The 21531-nt window shown below is 37.4% G+C and overlaps 1 protein-coding gene across 3 annotated transcripts in view; it reads right to left on the minus strand.

Moving 5' to 3' along the window:
- Nucleotides 1-21531, minus strand: part of LOC114298074 (endoribonuclease Dicer homolog 1-like) — a 47924-nt gene that overhangs the window by 19049 nt on the left and 7344 nt on the right. For 2 of the 3 annotated variants that reach the window (XM_082917303.1, XM_082917305.1), the window contains exons 3-11: nt 20873-21083; nt 7435-7829; nt 7124-7355; nt 5627-5799; nt 5422-5544; nt 5184-5344; nt 4824-5057; nt 4565-4715; nt 4295-4477 (exon numbers count right to left, since the gene is read on the minus strand). In XM_082917303.1, the coding sequence (XP_082773429.1) occupies nt 4295-4477; nt 4565-4715; nt 4824-5057; nt 5184-5344; nt 5422-5544; nt 5627-5799; nt 7124-7355; nt 7435-7829; nt 20873-21083 (1863 nt within the window). The remainder of the gene's footprint in view (nt 1-4294; nt 4478-4564; nt 4716-4823; nt 5058-5183; nt 5345-5421; nt 5545-5626; nt 5800-7123; nt 7356-7434; nt 7830-20872; nt 21084-21531) is intronic. The other variant, XM_082917304.1, reaches the window with a different exon arrangement.

Here is a 21531-nt window from a genome sequence, read left to right on the forward strand (position 1 = left end):
AACAATTTAGAAGCTGCAGTAGTTGATATCTATGAAGCATGGACACTCCAAAATCGGTGTCGTGGCGGTGTCTGACACGCGAACACGCCAGGGACACATACAGGACACGCCATCTGGCGTGTCCCTTTAATTTAATGATTTTTTTTGTAAGGGACACACGTGTCTATAACGGCATGGGACACGACAGAGCTCACTCTTTTTTTTTCTTTTCTTTTTTTTCTCCTTTTGCCTCTTATTTAGTGCTTTTGTGAAGAATATTGTTGGATGTTGAATATTTTCCCCTTCTCGTCTTAGTTCTTATTATCGTTTATTATGACTTTTTTGTGAATGAATGATCTATTGATTTGTTTAAATGTAGTGATTAATATTTATTGAATTAATGTTACTGTGTTAGTGTTTGTTAATTTTGATTTAGGATGAATGTATTATGAGTCTAAATAACACATAAAAATATATTTTTAAAAAAATTATTTGTCGTGTCCCCCGCCATGTCCGTGTCTCCATTTTTTGGAAATTGTCGTGTCCCGTGTCAGTGTCCGTGTCTGTGCTTCATAGGTTGATATTAATGGTCTGTTCACTTGCTAGGAATTTAATTCTTGAGAGTTGGAAATCCTAGAGAGTTCAAACTCTTCTTGAGAAAAGTATTCTCAAGAACCAAAATTGTTACAATGAGGCACTTGAGATTCAAAATTAACAATTATTTCGACAGTCTATTTTAGTATAAAAAACATCATTATGTCAAATAATTTATAGTGAGTAAATGTACAAGTCAAAATGTTACTCCTCCGTCGCATTTTATGTAGCTATTGACCATGCCTTTCGCCTTGTTTGAATAATTTTTTTGGAATTGGGATAGTGTTTAAACATAAATTCAAAGAAGGATAATACAGGAAGTAGTGATTAAACTTAAGCCTTGTACACATAAAATGGGGGTGCCTCTATTTACACACCACATTTGGTCTCAAGCACATCACTTACTTAATGCACACCAAACACAATTTTAACTTTATTATTTTTGCTCAATGCACACCATCCATTTTTATATATACCTAAAATATCCCAATCTTCTTCAACCACCCCACCAACCCCAACCCTAACCCTAACCCTAACCCTAGCCGCTGCCGCCACTCGCCACAGGCCGTCGCCTCTCCCTCCTTCTCCGGCAAATCTCTTCCTTACTCCTCCATCCATCCTTACCACTTCCAACAACACTCCCAAACCCTATTCCACCCCCAAATGTTGCCTCAGTCAACCCAGAATACAAGAACAAGTCGGAAGCCAGACTCAAGCCCACAACGAATCCAGAAAAGTTTCAGTAATCGCACTGTGACCAATAACTCCGAACTCTAATTCCAGGTGCCTCTTTGATTCACAAGTCGCGATGTAATAACAATTCCGAAATTGTGACTTGTGATACTTATTTAGTTCACGATGTGCTCGATCTAGGGTTTCGATACAAAACCCAGTAGTTGTGAACCCAAAAAGGAGCAGAGAGGATCTGAAGCCAGTCGCGAAAAAGGTCCATACTCGAACACCAGTTTCCCAAGGATGCAGCACCAGAGTGGACCAAATCGCGAACTGCCGACTACGGTTCTTGAGAGTTTACGAACTAGAAACTTCAAAATAGTAGAGAAATCAAGTCGCAAAATCCAAAGGCATCAAGTCGCAAAGTAAGGAAATCAAGTTGCGAGATCAAAGGCTCTGTTCTTGACAACACATAGGATCAAGGAGAGTCGATCTTGAATTTGGAAAGTCGAATTTCAATCAACAGGGAGAAGGGTTTGCATAGGGGAAAGGGGTCGCCGGCGAGGTAGGGAGGTTGTGGGGGTTGCGATGGTAGCTGGGTTTCGGTGACGGTGGCCGGAGGTAGAATCAGACAGCGTAGAGTGGTGGTGTGTAGGGGGTGTATTGATGTTCTTTTATGGTCATTTTTGTCATTTTATGTAAGGTCATTATTGTAATAAAAAATAACCAATTAATGATGTGCCTTGAGACTAAATGTGGTGTGTAAATAGAGGCACCCATAAAATGGGACTTCCAAAAAAATGAAAGCAAGAGTTGGAAATTGGGATGAAGGGAGTAATACTTTGTTAACAAATTTAATTTTCAAAAATCAACAAAATACCATTGAATTTGACTAAACATTTGTGGTCCCAAGCTACGTTACACGAACTTTTGGAATTTTGGAGGTACCCGTGTCGACTTCGATCTTATCTTCTTCACTCGACTTTGATCTCATCTTCTTCGCTCGATGCTCCTCTCGATCTCGATCTAGATCGTCTTCTCTCTTGTCTCTCGATCTCCCTCTGTCTCCTCTCTCGATTTCCCTCATCAATCTATCTTCTCTCTCTCTCTCTCTCTTCAACCGATAACAAAAAAATCATATATAACATAAAATAAATCATATATAATATAAATTATTTATATTATAAAATTATTATATACATAAATTATTATTTTATTTATTAGATATATAAAATAAATCATCTATTTTCAAAAAAATATATAAAATAAAATCATATACAATTTATTATATTTTATATTTTAGTGTGATGCCTAAAAAATATCATTTTTTTTTTACACATCCATATTTAGCCGTATCCACGTACCCATGTCTAATTTTTGTGTACTTATTAGACGAACCTGTGTATCTCTCATTTAGAGGTTTGTCGAGTCTGACCTCTATATACATACCTGCACCCGACACTCATACCTGAATCCATGTAACGTAGATCCCAAGCTAATATATACACACACACACACACACATATATATATATAATATGTGCAAAAGCCATCTTTAAAAAATTATAGTAGGTTAACATAAAACTAGACGAGCAATAAATAGCAATTACAACCTGTTACAGTCTATAAGCTAAAACTAATGCATTTTAAGGGAGTTCCAACATCTGCAGGAATTCTAATTCCCAAGAAACTTGTCAAACAAACTACAAGAGCTTTGCTAATCCTAAAGCATTTCAAATTTCTGGCTTAATTTTCAGAAAATAGGCCCTAATATGAAGCATGAACACTTCAAAATAGGTGCCATAGCAGTGTCAGACACAGGGACACGTACGAGGACACGCCATTTAATTTTTTATGTTTTTTTGGTATGGGACACGGTGGGGACATGGCAAGGGGACACAGCGGAGCCAATTTTTTAATTTTTGTATATCTTTTGGGTCAAAGTGTAAATTTAATAAAGTAAAAAAAAATTAGAAATCCCTAACTCAAACAAATTCTAAATCAGAAGACTTAAATCCTAAGTCAAAACAAAAAAAGAGAGAAGAGAAACAAAGAACCTGTTCGAGGAAGGCATTTGATCGTTCTCTCCATCAAGCTCCATCTCCAGTCTGGTAAGTCTCTCTTCTCTCTCCTCTCTCACTCTCTCTCTCTCTCTCTCTTGTCATCTCTCTATCTCGTTTCACTATCATCTATTTGTCTATAATAAATATGGGAAATACTATTATATACTATTTATAATAAATATATTATATATTTCTCTTTAAACAATTTTTTTTTCTTTTTCTATTTATTTATTTAAATGTAGTGGCTTTTATATATACATTGAATTAATGTTAGTTTTATTAATTTTGATTGTTTGGTAACATAATATTAATTTACATTGTAAATACATATATATTTATAAATAAAAAAATAAGCAGTGTCCCCTGCAATGTCTGTGTCCCCATTTTTTTTTTTTGAAATCGCCGTGCCCCATGTCCGTGCTTCATAGCATTGGACTGCTTAGGGTTCAAGTTGTTGAAAGAAAGTCATCCAAATCTCTAGAATTTGGGAGGCAAAAAGCAAATGATATCAATTGATCCAGGCCCATCTTGCACATAATGCATTCATCAGGGAATGATCTAGTTGCATCTAATCAAACAGTCCACCATCAACAGCATTTTTGTGCACATTTGTTAGAAACACAACAAAACACATCAGCTATGATGAGTAGTTTTTGAATTCCAAGTCCGGGAAGTTGATATTCAGATACATATGTAGGGTACTTCTCCAAATGGCCATTAATTGGTCTTTCATATTTCAAATTTTCTTTATGGCTACATTATATGTCTTCTATGTAACTGATATTGCCTTGTTTCCTTTTTTAATAAATTTTTGCATTATATTCATGTTGACCCAATAAAAGATAGCACTGGAATTTATATTGAAGCTTTAGAAAAGATTAATAACCAAAGGAAACATATTGATGATATTCAGTCTTGCCGGTTTATCATATTTTCAAATACTTCAGGCAGATAACCTTAAACATATGACATGCAGGAGGAACTAACCTGGAGAATATTAGCTACACCTTCAGGATAGAACTCCCTGTGCCTAGCAGTCCCAGGGAGTGGATCTCCTTCATCATTTTGGTCAACTTTTTCTCCTTCTTCCCCACTTCCCTTGTCTGGCAAGAGCATGTCAGTAAATGCCCCCATCTCATGAAGCTTCTGGCAAGCAGCCAAACAAACAGCCTGCACATTAACAAAATTAGTGACCTATTTATCTGGAATGAGTGTTAGATGAAGCTTACATGCATTGATAACATGATGCCAGCATGCCTGTTGTGCAAGGCGCATTGAACTGCAAACAGGACCCTCGAGTTTTTCGAAGGGTGCATTACAGGGGAGCTGAAGTCTGCATGAATATTCAATGGAGCCTCCTGGCATCTCATGGCGCTCCATGATAAACTCAGGACGAAGAATTGAATATCTGAAAATCAATGCAAAACAATTTAACTATAAACTGTGTCCAAAAATGACCAAAGGTACGAGTAAATGACTGAAGAAAGATAATGGCCATAAAGATTAGAAACTGCACCTGTCACTGGGTAGCTGAGAGCAATAGAAATGGATGAGTCCCACAGCAGAATTTAAGCTCACAACAGCACCAGTTGACTCCACCTGGTACACTGTACCCGGTGTTGTATCCACTGAAATTAACCTTGAGGTACCCTTCAGATGGCTGAGGTCAGTTCTTTCTACTGCTTCCTTCCGCAAAGTCTCTTCACTATTTCTAGCATTCCTCAAAAATGCTTCATGTGACAAATTTCCCCTACAGAAAGCATTTAAAAGGGAACAAAGAAATTTAATCATTTAGATCCAAAATTAGTATACATATCATACTTAGACCACCAAAGTCAAATTTAATGCTGACATGGAACCAAATGAACACAAGTACCTCTCAACCATCAAAATGTAATCTGACCCAGGCTTTCTAGCTCTACCCCTAGATTGAATGTATGCTAGAACAGTTTTTGCAAGGTCAAAGCGGATAACAACATTACATTGTCGTATATCAAGACCTTCCTCAGCAACACTAGTTGCTACCAGCAAAGTCACCTACAATCCAGATGCAATTTTCAATAAAAATTAACTTTTCACAGAATTGAGTTAGAAAGAATGGTGTTTAGACATACACGACCATCTCGGAATTTGCCAATTGTGTCTTGCATTTGGCTTGTCCGCATTTCTTGACTATTGTTGTGTCCAATCAAACTTGCAGACTTCACAAAACTCAAGGATGGAAGCTCGGCAAAAACCTGCACATTTGGCAAAATAAATGACTAACTCACAAGAACAAATAATGCCCCATAGAGAATGATATGCATTAACGTTATCAACCTTTGGAAGAACTAAGGCAGCCACAACTCGCTCAACAAAGATGATTGCACGGAAATCCTCTGTATGCTGATATTTAAGAAGTATTTTAATCAAGGACTGCACCTTTGGCGTAACTTTTCCATCAGCTACAGCAGCTCCTATAATTACATCCACATGCTCTCCACCAGAGACAACTATACCAGCATAAAAGGTATGTCAGAGAGTAGTCCATCATTAGCTCATAAACTACTAAAACACTTAAGAAACAGAGAAATAAAGATAGTGAATGTTTCATGCATGGGCAAGCTTTCAATGATGGTATTGGTGCCTTGGAGAGTCACCCAAACAACCAATGTTGCTTGAATATATTTCAAGCTCACGGGAAGAAGAAGTTAAGGGGAAAAAAGGGCTGAACTCCCTTCTAGTGCACTCCATACCAAAAACAAATCAGATGCAAGTGCAACAAGGCTATTGGTCCAGCAGTTATGGTCATGAAAGGATCGCCTGCTGAATTTATGACATAAAATAAAGTTCTTTATAACAATAGAATGAACTGTTTTGGCAAATGTAAAGAACAAAATTAATTTTAGTAACATCTTTCAATGGACTAATATTATATCATAGCTTTACAATCTAGTTAAGCACCTTAACGAGTAAGCCTTACCTACTATTTATCTTTAAAGATACTTTCAACTACATATGCCCTAATTCTCCAAGGACATCTATGATTTTTATTTCCATAGAATATAGTATAACCCCCTAAACTGTTCCTTCTACTGTAATCATCAAAACCCTAAACTCGTACTCATAAAATCTCACAAAAATCAGCCTGCACCAGAAAGTTCATAACTATACATCTCATATTCAGCTTCCAACATACCAGAAGTCCATATATAGCAACAGAGTACTTGGTAACTGTGGCTGCCCTACAGTCATGAATTACAAGGAAAACTTCCTTTGAAGATGAGCCACCATTCCTAAATGTTGAAGTAGCCCCAGTCTCATATTTGAGAAATCCACAGACACAATACAATATCCAAACTACTCCAAGCAAGAAAGGTTAAAGACCTTAAAGTGCAGCATTGCCAACTGCTACATATTTCAATGAAGTTGGTAGATTGCTACTCTAATACACAATTGAGCAGTTGCACAGAGAAAATGTGTATCCCTAAAGCAAAGCAAAGCAAAAATGGAATCTTCTAGAAATGAAATAAATAAAAAAGTAAAGCAAAGGCCTATCCTGGAGTTATGCATTGAGTACAAATATCTGATCCTTCAGAGAGGATATTTGCAGGATATTGGCTATTGCAGCATACCTTGTTTGTCAAAATGTCCTACATACATCATACATGTATGAAGTGCATAACCTGTTACATGTTAATTAACTTATATACCAATTAAAAATGCTTTTATAATCACACTTATAGCAATACATAAACAATAACAATAAAGATAAGTTATATAATCAAAACAGGAATATAATCAAATCATTTCTCTATTTGATTAAGCAGGATATACCATGACTGCCAGGAAGCTCCCCCTCTTCTATTTCGTCAAGGTCACTCGCACCTTGAGTAGCATCATTATCTGCAGTAGCATTTTTTGAGTTGTTCTCTGAAACGGCTCCTTCTGACAATTGGCATTGCAAGAGAGTGACAACTTCACTTAAGTATGATTCTTGAAACTTGACATCAAGCTGGTAGTTTGCCCTCTCATCATTTTGTAAAGCTGTCAAAAAAGATTGAGCAACCTGCAAAAGGAATGAAGCTCAGCAAATCAATCCACAAACAATTGTCTAGTTGATCAAGATATGTAAAACTACGAGGCACCTTGTAAGCACACCATTGTCCTAGTTCACCAAGTGCATAGTTAATAGCCCTCAACTTTTGAATTAGATTAGCAGCACCATCACTTTCTGTCCTTTCAGAGACCCCATAAACTTGCCGAAGCTCTTCCTTGGCTCCAGCATCCCTTGCTCCCATAAATTGCCATTTACTTCTCCTAGAACTTGATTGAGCAGCTTCTTCAACTGCCAACTCTATTTGTTTTATTTGTTCATGTAGGGACCATAAGCTAGCCGCTTTGTCATACTCCACCACAATTTCTGAGGGCATTGGTACATGCTTCTCCAGCTCCTTACGATCTTTTATTGTACAAACTACAGAATCTAGTTTAGTTTCAAGGTTACGAATTTTTATTGCACAATCCACCTGACTGGAAACACCTGAATTAATCATGAGCAACATAGAGGTCAAAACATGGATGCAGCAAAAACACATTGTGATCGAAACATTTGTTGAAAAATAAATTAAACAATGAAAACACTACTACAAAATTCTGATAAAAAAAAGACGCTTCATTTAGACAACTTTTTTTTTTTAGCAACAAAGAAAATTGTATTAGAGAATGTGCTGATTAGGCACAACCCTTACAAATACAAAAGATGAGCCAACACCCCTTATAAAACTATTTTTAAAAAAAACAAAAAAATCCACTCCCAACTACTGAAATACTTCACATCACAAAAGGTGCTTTTTCCTCTTCTGACATTGATTTCCCATTGTTTCTGCCAGCTTTACCAATAGCAACAACAAATTTGATGTCCGGCTCGGCTTCTTAGGAATTTTACTATCATCAAAACAAACACTCAACCATATCCTCCTCATCGTCATTCCCCCCGTAAAGGCTCACTCCCCTCCTGTACATCATAATTAACTGTGCAATGAAGCTTTTTAAGTTCCCTACCCTTCCCAGATGATGATTTTCACCTTCCCCTAACCTTTCGAAACTCTCAAATCTCCCTCCTCACAAGATTTTTGAATTTCTCTGGTTCAATTTTCAGAAGGCTGGTACAACCGTCACACTTCCCTTAACCTTTTTTTCTCCATCAGCCAATTCTTCCACCTTCCTAACCACTTGTTCGTGGTCTAGGCTACAACCCTTACCATTGGAGAAAGCAAACTTTTCTAATTTAACACTATGCTTATCTGTTTAGGCCACCACACCACCCTTGTCATTATAGAAGGTAAACTTTTCTAATTTAACACTATGCTTACCTACTTCTTAAGAATTAAATAACTTTGAAATCAATTTCGATGAAACGTCAAATTGACGTAAATCCCTTTCTCGCAGACTGCCACTCAATGCTGCCTCCACAACATCCAACATTGGAATACTTTGAAGCCATTCCCTTTGTTTCCCCACCTTCCAGAAGGAGCTCCTCTTGGGTGCCAAGCTTTCCTTCCCCAATAAAATGGAGAAAAAGAAATCCACCAAAAAAAGAAAGAAGGAAAGAAATCAAAATATATTACACAACTCAGCAATCCCTAGAAATTAAAAACAAAGAGATCCCTTAAAAGGAGATGATACAGAATGTCAAAAGGAAGAGAAATGATCAATTTTATTCTATAATTCTTCTAATTCTTCAGATTTAACCTAAAAAAATCCTAACATTTCTCTCCAACCAAATCACTGAAAGAACCACACAAATAACACAATCTCAAAGCACTTGGGCTTTCTTCATAAACCAAAGCCTTTATAATCAATCAAAATTATTTGAACACAAGTAGCTGATGCCACCCAATCAATTTCCACCAGCCAAAATAGTTTATGACATAGAGCCAAACTCAAGACAAAGCAAAAACAAATTATTTATGTTCTCCTCCTCTCTCCTACACATAATACGTCACTACGTATGTAAATGACAATGAAGGCTGCACTTCTAAACCATATAGGGTTTCTTATGAGCAAGGTTTTGAAAAGTGCTTGTTGTCGCTGTAACGGTTGCGGTGACACAATAGCGGTTGCAGGGTGTAAAAACCGTAGCATAACAGTTGCAGTAATCAGAAGCGTGATTTTTTTTATTTTTCGCACAATTTGAAGAAAACGTACCGATATGCATATTTATTTTTTTCCAGAATCACATTTATTGGGATTTAAAATAAATTTTGATCAATTTTTGTTAATTTTTAAGGAGAAATTTATTGGAAAATTCTATTTTGGGAACTTCTGTACCATTTGGTCCCACGTTTTAAATGGTTGATTGAGAGGTCCTTATTAGGTATAGTGTGTGACCAGTAAGTTCTTTTTCAAACGTGGATGGATATTGGTTAGACATATATTCCCTGATAGTTAATGGGAGAAATTTTTTTTTTTTTTGGAATGTGCGACAGGTATGGTGTGATACTCCAATGTGACAGATATTAATGTGGCACTCCAACGATGGGTCACTCTAAAAAAATTAAAAACTCCTTAGTGTACTTTTCCCAAATGTGACAACGTGGCAGATATGATGTGATACTCCAAAATTTTTACTCATCCTTAGTATACTTTTTCCAAATGTAACGACGTGGTAGGTATGATGTGACACTCCAAAAAAAATAAAAACTCCTTAATATACTTTTTTTCAAATGTGACAACGTGGCAGTATGTTGTGACACTCTAAAAAAATTAAAAACTCCTTAGTGTACTTTTTCTAAACGTGACATGTGACACTCCAATGTGACGGAACCAATTTGATTGAATTACTGTGTGTCTTTACGTCACATGCCAAAAAACAATTAATAAGGAATTCATGTCCCACATTGCGTGTGTTAAAAACAATCAAACTTTAAAAAGCTACTATTGCACTTTTCGAACAACGTGACACACAAACACCCCACCACCTTCCCCATACATAACCACGCCACCTGTCCCCCCAACTGTATTAACAATGGCAAAACAGTCAACAAATAATTTAAAAGACCACTTAGTCACCAAAAAAACATTTAGGACCTTATGGATTACAAGTCTACTCCGTTATCAGAATCTTAAGATTCGCGATTCGATACGTAATTTTTGTAAAATCGATACGAATCTATAAGTGAATCTATATCGGAAGTGAATTTCTAGTGAATCGCATGATTCACGATTCGATTCGGTTTTTACGATATATGCAATTTTTGAAATTATTGTGTTCGACATATTTTCGACTCGTTTTTTCTATCTTTTTAGTGAAAATGACATAATACAACTTCTAATAGTATTTAATACCAAAATAACCAACATATATATATGATTTGTTATTATTTTAGTGATCATGGAGTTTTTTATAGGATCCAATCAGATTCAGTCTGACCTAACATATTTTTAACATTTCTTCTCATTTTTGTCCCCTTCAAAAAATTGTAATATATCTTCTAAAGATGTTTAAAATTAGAGTTGCACTATGAATTATCTATTACTATTTTATTAAATTGAATACTACATGTGTGAGGTCAGTTATACCTGTTAAAATGTTTTAGGCTTTAAAATAAAATATCCTAAATAATTTTTTCTTATTATTTGCTCACTCTTACTTAGAAAAGTATATATGCTTATTGTCCAAATATCAATATCGTTGTTAACTATTGTTACTTTAGAAATTAATAGTTTCTATTTGGTTATTACCTTTATTAAGAATGGTTGATAAAAAAATCTAAAAAAAAAAAAAAGGTAAAATGGTGATTTTACATAGGAACTTTTGTTAACTTCTTACCTATTAAATTACGTGAGTATCATTCAAAATAAATTTTTTGTTGATTTAAGTCTAAATATTTTATATTCATAAGATACATTTAACATCTAAATGTGTAGATATATGTTTTTAAGTGATTTAGAAAAAGCGATCGAATCTTTACGATTTGCGATTCAATTCGATTCGCGATTCGGTACGAGATCATTTCGATTCACGATACGAATCCTGATTTGACAACTATGCAAGTCTACAAAACGGGATTTACTGGTCAATTCCCCATTTTTTAGTATAATTCAATATATTTCATAATTTCAAATCACTATAAAATGAGATTTTTACATTTTATTTAAATAGTTAATGATTTTAAGAATAATTGATTTTAAATGTTGACAAATTATTTTTTACCAATACCTAAACTATCTGAATAAAAATTATTAACAACTATTAAATGAAAGGATTATAAAATAAAAATTGTGCCATAAATTTAAAAAAAAAAATCATAAAGAAAAAAAATTCATATAAGATTATTTTTTCGGACTTGGATCACTTAAGTATTTGTTATTTTTTTGTAAGCTTTTTTTTGGGGGTTAGGGGAGGGGGGGGAAGAAGCTATTTAGAATATTGTACAAGGGTGTAACGGTGTTTAACGAACCGTTACGGTACTACTACGGCCGTTATGTAGTTTTAGAGAGGAGAAAGAGTTAGGGAATGAGTTAGACTTCATTCCCTTTTATATGGATAATTGAGCAATTACCGGCATAATTCTGAGCAACCAAAAAGGAATAAATACGCATACAATCAATCATTTCCCATTCTAATATTTCCTATTCTAACAATCTAACAATTTCCTATTCTAACACTCCCCCTCAAGCTGGTGCGAAGATATCTGTCATGCCCAGCTTGTTGAGAATGCCATGAAAGGATTTGCTCCCTAGTCCCTTGGTGAGAACATCAGCTAGTTGGTCTCCAGTCTTCACAAATGAAATACATATGGTGCCACTACTGAGTTTTTCCTTGATGAAGTGCATATCAATCTCCACACGCTTAGTTCTATTATGCTGAATTGGATTATGAGGTATGTTGATTGTGGCCTTGTCGTCACAGTATAGTTGCATGGAGTCAGTTTGATTAATTCCCAAGTCTCCCAACAATAGTTTAATCTATAGTAACTCACATACCCCCTGAGCCATAACCCTGAATTCTGCATCAGCACTAGATCGAGCAACCACATTTTGTTTCTTACTTTGCCATATGACTAGGTTGCCACCAACAAATGTGCAGTATCCAGAAGTTGATTGTCTATCAGTAACTTATCCTGCCCAATCTACATCAGTAAATGCTTCCACACTGAGATGGCCATGTTTTGAGAAGTAAAGACCCTTTCCAGGAGAAGACTTCAAGTATCTCAGGATTTTCATAACTACCTCTAAGTGGGAAGTTCTAGGAGCATGCATAAATTGGCTCACCATACTCACGGCAATGGCAATGTATGGACATGACTGGGATAAGTATATGAGCTTGCCCACTAGTCTCTGATATCACCCCTTGTCCACTGGCTCTCTCTCTTGATCCTCACTAAGTTTCTGGCCTAGTTTTAGAGGTGTATCACATAGTCTACCTCCAAGCTGTCCAATTTCCTTTAGCAAGTCGAGAACATACTTTCTCTGACATATAAAGATGCCATCCTTGCTCCTAGCTACTTCAATACCCAAGAAATACTTCAAACGACCCAAGTGTTTGATTTCAAACTCCTTGACTAAGTATTCCTTCAACTGAGGGATCTCCTCAATGTCATCCCATGTCAGAACAATATCATCAACATAAACAATGAAAGCTGTAGTCTTTTCATGTGAGGAATGTTTTACAAACAAGGTCTGATCAGCTTGACTCTGCTTGAATCCATATTTCAGCATAGCTTGAACAAACCTGTCAAACCAAGCCCTAGGAGACTGCTTTAGTCCGTAAAGCAACTTTCGAAACCTGCATACTTTACCTTTGAACCTAACATCCGTAAAACCAGGAGGAATCAATGTTTTTAAAAACCAGACCGGTGAGTGAACCGGAAAAAGGATCAAGTGAACGGGTACGGTTGAACCGGAATCGAACCGTGACGTCATAAATATATTAAAATTATATTTAAATAAAAATATAAGTAACAAAATTATAAATTAAATAATTAAATAATCTTAAATATTTCTCTTAATACTTTTTTTTACTAAAAAATATAAAAATATATTTTAAAATATTATTAATTTTAATTTTGGAAGAAGAAATCAAATATTTAATATTTCCCTCCATATGATTTTAATTCAAATAATTTGATTGAAAGAAGAGCAAAAATTTTGGAGGGATATCAAAATTTTAAGTTTCCCTCCAATAGATTTGATTGAATCTCACATAGATTTCTTGAGTTTTTTTTTGGAATAATTTTTTTCTTATAAATAGGTAGAGGCTTTCACAATAATTTCAAGCTCTCAACGGGATTCCTCATAAGAGGAGACCCTTGAAAAAGAGTTTCCAATTAAAATTTTCTTATATATATATATATATATATTATATAAAATAAGAAAGAAAAGAAAGAAAGAATTAAAAAAAAGAAAGGGAGAAAAAAAAAACAAAAAATTGGTTGTATTGACCGATGAATCGTCACCGGGTCAACCAGTTCGGTGGTTCAACCGCCGGTTTTCGCGATTCACTCAAATAAGCCGATTTTTCACTTTGAATGGTTCAGTGGGTGTATCCGGACCAAAACCCCGACCGGTCGACGGTTCAACCAGTCGAACCGGCCGGTCCGGTCCGATTTTTAAAACTTTGGAGGAATATCCATATAAACATCTTCTACTAGATCTCCATGAAAGAAGGCATTCTTCACATCAAACTGATGAAATGGCCAATCCAAACTTGCAACAAGAGAAAGTAAGATTCTCACAGAGTTCATCTTAGCAACCAGTGCAAATGTCTCCTGGTAATCTACCCCATAAGTCTGAGTGAAGTCCTTAGCAACCAATCTTGCTTTGTACCATTCTATGGAACAATCTACTTTGTGTTTTACCTTGTACACCCACTTACACCCAACTGGATTTTTTCCTCTAAGTAACTTCACTAACTCCCAAGTGCCATTCTTGCTGAGAGCTCTCATCTCTTCCATCATGGCATGTTTCCATTCAGGAATAGAGAGCATCTTGAAAAGTGGTAGATAGACTCACAGAAAACACTTTAAATAGAAAGGCTTTATATGAGGAAGACAAATTAGAATAAGAGACGTGATTAGTAATAGGATGCTGAGTATATGGCCTAACTCCCTTCTTATTAGCAATGGGAACATCAAAATCTGAAACATCAAGAATAGGAGTACCAGAATTAGAATTACCTGGACTCTTAAAAGATGAGGTTGACTCTGGACACTCATCCGTAGAAGAAGTTGGCAGTAGTGGATGGAGAGTAGGCTCTTGCATCCAAGTGACTTCTTGTCTGTCCTTGTCCCTGATATGAACTTTGCCTGCTTCCTTGTCCTCAACAACTGCTGGCTCATCATCCTTTATCTGTTCAACCACTGGAGGAAGAGAAATAGGCGTAACAGGAATCTCTTCACACCAAGGCTCCCCCTGAAGAGATGACTGGGCCGGGAAAAACGGAAAGCAAGGCTGAAACTCAAAAAATGTGACATCCATGGAGACAAACCATTTGCGAGTGAGAAGGTGATAACACTTGTAACCCTTTTGGGTGGCAAAATAATCCAAAAAAACACACTTTAAGGGACCTAGGATCCAATTTACCATGAGTGGGAGAATGATTATGGACAAAGCAAACACAGCCAAAGCTCTTAAGAGAAATGGAAAACCCCAAAGAGGTAGACCTGAACAAAACTTGAAGAGGTGTTTGTTTTTTAAGGACTTGGGTAGGAAGACGGTTAATCAAATAAGTGGCAATGAGAACCGCCTCCCCCCAATAGGATCGAGGAACCTGCATCTCAAAAGATAAACAACGGGCGACATCAAGAAGATGGCGATTTTTGCGTTCTGCAACACTGTTTTGTTAAGGAGTATTAGTGCATGAAGTCTGGTGAATAATGCCATGTGTGACGAAGTAAGTGGCAAGACCAGAGTCAATATATTCTCCCCCATTATCAGAACGTAGAATTTTGACAACTGTCCCAAACTAAGTATAAACCATTTTATGGAAGTTTTGAAACACAGAAAAAACCTCACTTTTATCTTTCATCAAATAGACCCAAGTGGCCCCAGAACAACTATCTATGAAGGTAACAAACCATATATAACCGGTTAAAGACACAAAACGGAATGGACCCCATACATTAGAATGAATCAAAGAAACGAGAACTAAACTTTTATTAATAGAAGGAGCAAAAGAGGCTATGTTGTTTTCCAAGTTGACAAGACTCACATTGAAAATCTGACACATTATTTTTCTCAAAAACAGAGGAAAGGAAATGCTTAAGTAATAAAAAAGAAGGATGTCCTAAGCGACAGTGCCACAGCCAAATGTCTTCCTTGGTGGATGGTAACCAAATAGATGAATGAGCCAACTTGTCTATCTATTCCAGAATGTAGAGCTCATGTTCCTCTCTACACTACCAATCCTCTTCCTCGTGATAAGGTCCTGAAAAAGACAATGACTAGGAAAAAAACGTCACGCTACAATTTAATTCACGAGTAATACGACTCAAAGATAAAAGATTAACATTGAAATTGGAAACATGGAGGACAGAAGACAAAAGAAGGGAATAGGTGGCATGAATTAAACCTTTCCCTGACACAAACAAAATGGTACCATCAGCAATACGCACTTTTTTCTAACTTGAGGAGGCGTTAAACTCTGAAAATAAATTAGAAGAGCCAGACATATGGTCCGAAACACCAGAATCAATAATCCATGGTATAGTCGTATGAGACAGCAATGCGCATGGGAAGGAAGCCAAGTTACCTGAATTGGCAAAGGAAGAAGAGGGTGCACCTGTAGCAGAAGTGGAGGCTCGACGATCTAGCAAGTGGTGAAGAGCAATCTCAAAATCCAAGGCAGATAACCCCGATACATCAGCTGTAGAGGACACAACTGGAGATGAAAATGGTGGCTCAACAGTGTCTGAAAGATGGGCTTGTGCATTGGCCCCTCAGCCTCTAGGACCAGACCAACCCCCTCGAGTACCAGGACGGTCGCCTCAGCCACCAGAGGGAGTTCCATGTAGCTTCCAACAAGTCTCGCGTGTGTGGCAAGGTCGACGACAACAATCACAGTAAAGATTATCCTTCTTAGAGAAAGGACGAGAATCACGAGTCACACGGTCGCCATAACGAGAGGGTGCAAAAACCAAGCCCGAGTGATCAGTAGGAGCAAAAGAAAGCATCACAGAACGGCCACTCTCTTCATTCTGTACAAAAACAAAGGCTTCCTGAAGAGAAGGAAGCATATCCATGCCAAGTACTCTACTCCGAACCAGATCATACTCTGCATTTAGGCCTTCCAAGAACTTGAAGAGCCGCTCTTATGCCACAAACTTTCGGTAACCAGCAGAATCAGTGGGACAGACAAGCTTGTAATCCTGAAGGTGATCAAACCGCTTAAGGAAGGTAAAATACTGGAGAATAGTCTGCTTACCTTGTACCGACCTTTCAATGGAGCGATGTAACTCAAAAGCCTGTAAGAAGTTCCCCTTCCTGGAGTAAGTAGTGGTTACGGCCTCCCAAATATCCTGGACAGTGTCCATAGACAAGTAGCCCTTTCCAATCTCGGAAACCATAGAATGGATCAACCAGCCCATAATCAGAGAATTGGTGATCTCCCACTGGTCATAATGAGGGCCGGTGATATTGGGTGCCTGAACCCGCCCCTCAACATATCCTATCTTCCCCTTGCTCTTCAAGAAAATAGTCAGACTCTGCAATCATGCTAGGTAATTCTGACCATTAAATAGAAAGGTGTTGATTCTAAGACCAGTGTGAAGGTTATCAGTCATAGTGGAAGGGATACCAGAACTCTCGCCCTGAAATGGCTGAGAGGTAGTAGCTTCACTGCTCAAATCCGCCATAGAGCCTAAAACATAATGTCAATCATAAACCCGGAAGATGAGAGTGGAGTAACAAGCACAATAGGAACTATAAAAGCATAAATTTTTTTTTTTTAACTGCATATTTTTTTTCTTCTTTAACTGCATATTTTTTTTTTTTTTTTTTTTTTTTTTTTTACGACAAGAAAACGGAGACAAAGAAAGGACTTTACACGTATATGTACATGTGTGAGGCTAGCCAACCACCCAGGGAGCACCGAAGGCTCTAGTCGACCACCTAGGAAGCCACGAAGGCTCTAGTCGACCACCCAGGAAGCGACGACGACACTAGTCGAACAGGCTAGGGCTGCCGACTGGCCTGGGCAGTCCTGCGGTGGAGGAAGGAGGCTATCAACAGACCCCTAGAAGGCCAAAGGGGCTCCCGATTAGGCCTGAGGGGCTGTCGGGAGGCACAGGGAGGCTGCCGATGGACTGGACAAGAGTGTTGGAGGTTTGGATTGACTGTAGAAGGGCCTGGGTGAGAGGCTACAATAGTCGACTGAGAAAGGTGACTGCAGACAGAGGTATGGGCTAGGGTTTTGGCTCTGATACCATGTAGTTTTAGATAAGAGAAAGAGTTAGAAAATGAGTTAGACTTCATTCCCTTTTATATTGACAATTGAGCAATTACAAGCATAATTCTGAGCAACCAAAAAGGAATAAATAAGCATCCAATCAATTATTTCCTATTCTAACAATCTAACAATTTCCTATTCTAACACGTTACACATGTGAATTTTTGTCACACCGCTATAGCGGCCATAATGGGTGGCGATAACCACCATAACCGTTACGTAACGGCATTACATAATAGTTGCAGCCGCTTTGTAAAACCTTGCTTATGAGCCATAGACTATGCAAATACTTAGGCACAATTGCCTTCCAAATCTATCTTTTCAAAAAGGGGCTACATTTGGATTGTCAATTATATGAATTGCCATCCAAATCCATCTTTTGAGGGAGAAAAAAGGGTTACAATTGGATTGTCATTAATCATATCAAATAATGACTTAAAGAATAACATCAAACAATGAATAGTCCACAATCTTTTATCAATAACATTAGGCCTCAAAGAAGCATCCTTGAGAATAGACAATAAACAGGTCAATTCAATAGTTTCCAAATCATTAAGGTTTTCGAAGAAATTGACATTTCAAGCATTGGCCATGAAAAGCAGCCATAGAAGCAATACATGAGTTATTAGAGCACGCCAAATGATACAAGCAAGAAAACAGAAGATCAAATGAAGTTTCTAACTTCTATACATCCTCCTAAAACAAGACCCTTTCGCCATTACCCACAAATAAACAAGTATCTTGGACCATTAATCACATAAGAATCCCAACCATTAGCTTGAACCCCATACTTGCTCTTTATAACAGAGTGCTATAAAGATTCACGTTTCAAAGGAAATCTCCCAAAACCATTGACCATAATCATCGCCAATCCTACACTCACTCTTCCCAACATAACCCCATCAACCACTACCCTCTGCTCCCCCAAAAAATAGTAATTGAAAGCCCTTGCATATCTAAAGAATAAACCGTTGAATCATTGTGATTGTCCTGGTCCAAACAAGGAATCAACCCAAGTCCACAATCATGGAGCTTCGAACACATGGCCCAACCAAGTGATTGGGCTAATCAACCGAACTGGCCATGGAACAACCCGAAAGCTCCCCACCCAATAATTTCATCCCCTTTCTTTGTCATCTCCCCTTGATACAAAGATATCCCTTTGATCAACCTCGAAGGCTAGAACCAAAAATCCCTTCTATTGGGAAACCTGTCTCCAAACGAACTTGTAAACCTTCCGTCCTGTCTGCCCATACGCCTTTCACCCTCCTTTGCTCCTTATAGCCCAAAACCAACATCGAACCCATCCAAATTAGATTATTGCATCCCACACTCTCTATCATCACATACATTTGCTCTAATGTTCTCGAATGATGTATCCTTCCCCTTTTGCAAATCAGCGGTCTACCCTTTAAAAGATACTAACCCTCACTCTAATGAGGAAAAGAAAACGGTATAAGACTTGGGTCATTCAAGTGGGTTGTTTTCTTGAAAGTGATTTGGAATAATCTTGGCTTGAATGAGCCATCTCACCAAAAAGGGCGTTCAAAACCAAAGGCTTAGTTGAGTGCTCCTCCCCAAAAGTCAAAGGGCTTGTGGGTTAGACTAAACGAGAGACGTAATTCATAACGTATTTATGTAGTTTAGGCCTTGATTCCATTGAACCATGCACTGAATACCTGACTTGAAAAAACGATGCGACGCAAGATGTTGCTTTCTAAAACCATGACATCTTGTCAACCACGACCTCACTCTCATGCACATTTGCTCCCCACTAAAGACAAGGGACAATCATGTCGACAAATATATCATCCCTACCAAGACCATCAAGAGAACTCGGAGATCTGCATGCACCACTTTCGTCATTGTCTCCCTCAACCCTGAGAATTTCACCACCTCTCCACCATGAGACGTAAGCATCGTCGGCCCCTTCATACCACTCACATCTATCTTGCCAAAATCCTTAACAAATCCATATCGGAACATAAAACCATCAATCCACTCCTTGACCACTTGAACGTCCTTGATCAGAGCATTGAAACCCTTAAATTTCCTTACCAAACCCTAGAAATTTCAAATTACTATACCATCAAAAACGGTTCCACTACCCTAACACCCTCATCTATCCTACCTCACTAATTCAAAATAAACAATTCCTGAGGCCAAGCCAAGACCTCTGCCTCCTAATCAAAAGCCTTCAACTGAAACACCTTTTTCCCACGATCAACGAAAGCAAATTCCCTCAACACTGCTGCAGCACATATCCACTGACCGCCATACCCTTATTCAAAGATAACACAACTTTTCTCTCCTATTTTGATGACCAACTCTTACCTTCAAAAATCTTCCTTCCCCTTTTGTTTTGAAGGCTAAAAGATTACAACAATCTGCTCCCACCCTGAGAAACCGAGACTGCCCGAAAAAATCCTTGTTGAACTTGAGATGCCTCTCTTATCTTTATGCCCAACAACCAGTCTCAAACCCTAGCAAGGTGAGAGATCTTTGGAATCCTTTCCTTGACTCCATCATGAGCACCTGATTCCCATTCTCACCATTTCCAAATGAACTCAAACATCTCCAAACCTAAATGAACAAACCTCCTCATCTCCCCTCAACAAAGAATTTTTTTAATTTCCCTTTCATCTTCTTCAGCTTCTCTGAAATAATCAAAATGGAACCCAAAATCGAAACCCTAAAACTACAAGGAACAAGAAACACTAGTAGAACAAAGAAGAACCAAAAGAAAAGAACGGAATTGACGAACAAACCACTTAAAAACTGCAATCAACGGGAACCAAAACTAGATCTAAGCAAATCAAAACCCAAAGAAAGTGAGTGCCAGATCAAAATATGACTTGAAAAAACTGAAAGAAGCCCAAAGGGGCTCTGATCAAAACCATAAACTGAACACATGAGAGAAAATGATAACTACATTGCCTTTCTAGTTACTTAGGATTCTAACCTTAGTGCCATGGTTAGCACCATCTAATCATGTTTCAAAGAGATACAGGGAATCATACACATTGCCTTAGAAAATAAGTATGCCTCACATGTTGGGCACAATGCTATATTTAGAAAACTCATAATCTCAAAATAAACATAAATGCCTACTCTGAGAACAAAATGAACAATACCCTTTAAGTTAACAGGAGAAGCAGTCATTCCAAAAACTGATGGCCTATTCTCCTTAGGTGTTGTGTGATAGAACTCAGACATCACTAGAGAATATGGGTGTTTCTTCACAGCATGATGACATTCATCCAGAATAAGTAGATTGATAGCTTCCATCTTTATTATGCTGTGTCTCAGAATGTTCAAAAGTATTTGAGCTGTCATCACTAAAACCTGCAGCAGAAGCAAAGAGTTGCCATGAGTAGAGAGTAAAAACTATCCTATGATTAGTGATAATTAAGTACCAACTATAAGCACTCATTCACAAAGCAACCTTCTGCGACTAATTGCAGCAACCTTCTTTTTACTTTTTTAATTAAACATGGCAACCTTATTCACTTGAATTACGATGAAATCCCATAAGTAATGATAATACAACTTTGAGTTGACAAATATTTTAACATTCAGTTACATTTTTACATATACAATACATTGCAGGCTGCAAGCTCTGTTGCCAATGCAGTTAAATCATTAAGTTTTCCACCCATATTTTTAACTTGACTGTAAAATCAAGAAACAAAAACCAATTACCCGCAACATGACAAAATTGAACTAATACTTAATAGGAGTTGTTGTACTATGATCAAATCCAAAAGTAAACAGATCAACATAAATAACGTAG

Source organism: Camellia sinensis, chromosome 2 (assembly GCF_055761805.1).
Source record: "Camellia sinensis isolate YWXY chromosome 2, ASM5576180v1, whole genome shotgun sequence".
Classification (NCBI taxonomy): domain Eukaryota; kingdom Viridiplantae; phylum Streptophyta; class Magnoliopsida; order Ericales; family Theaceae; genus Camellia; species Camellia sinensis.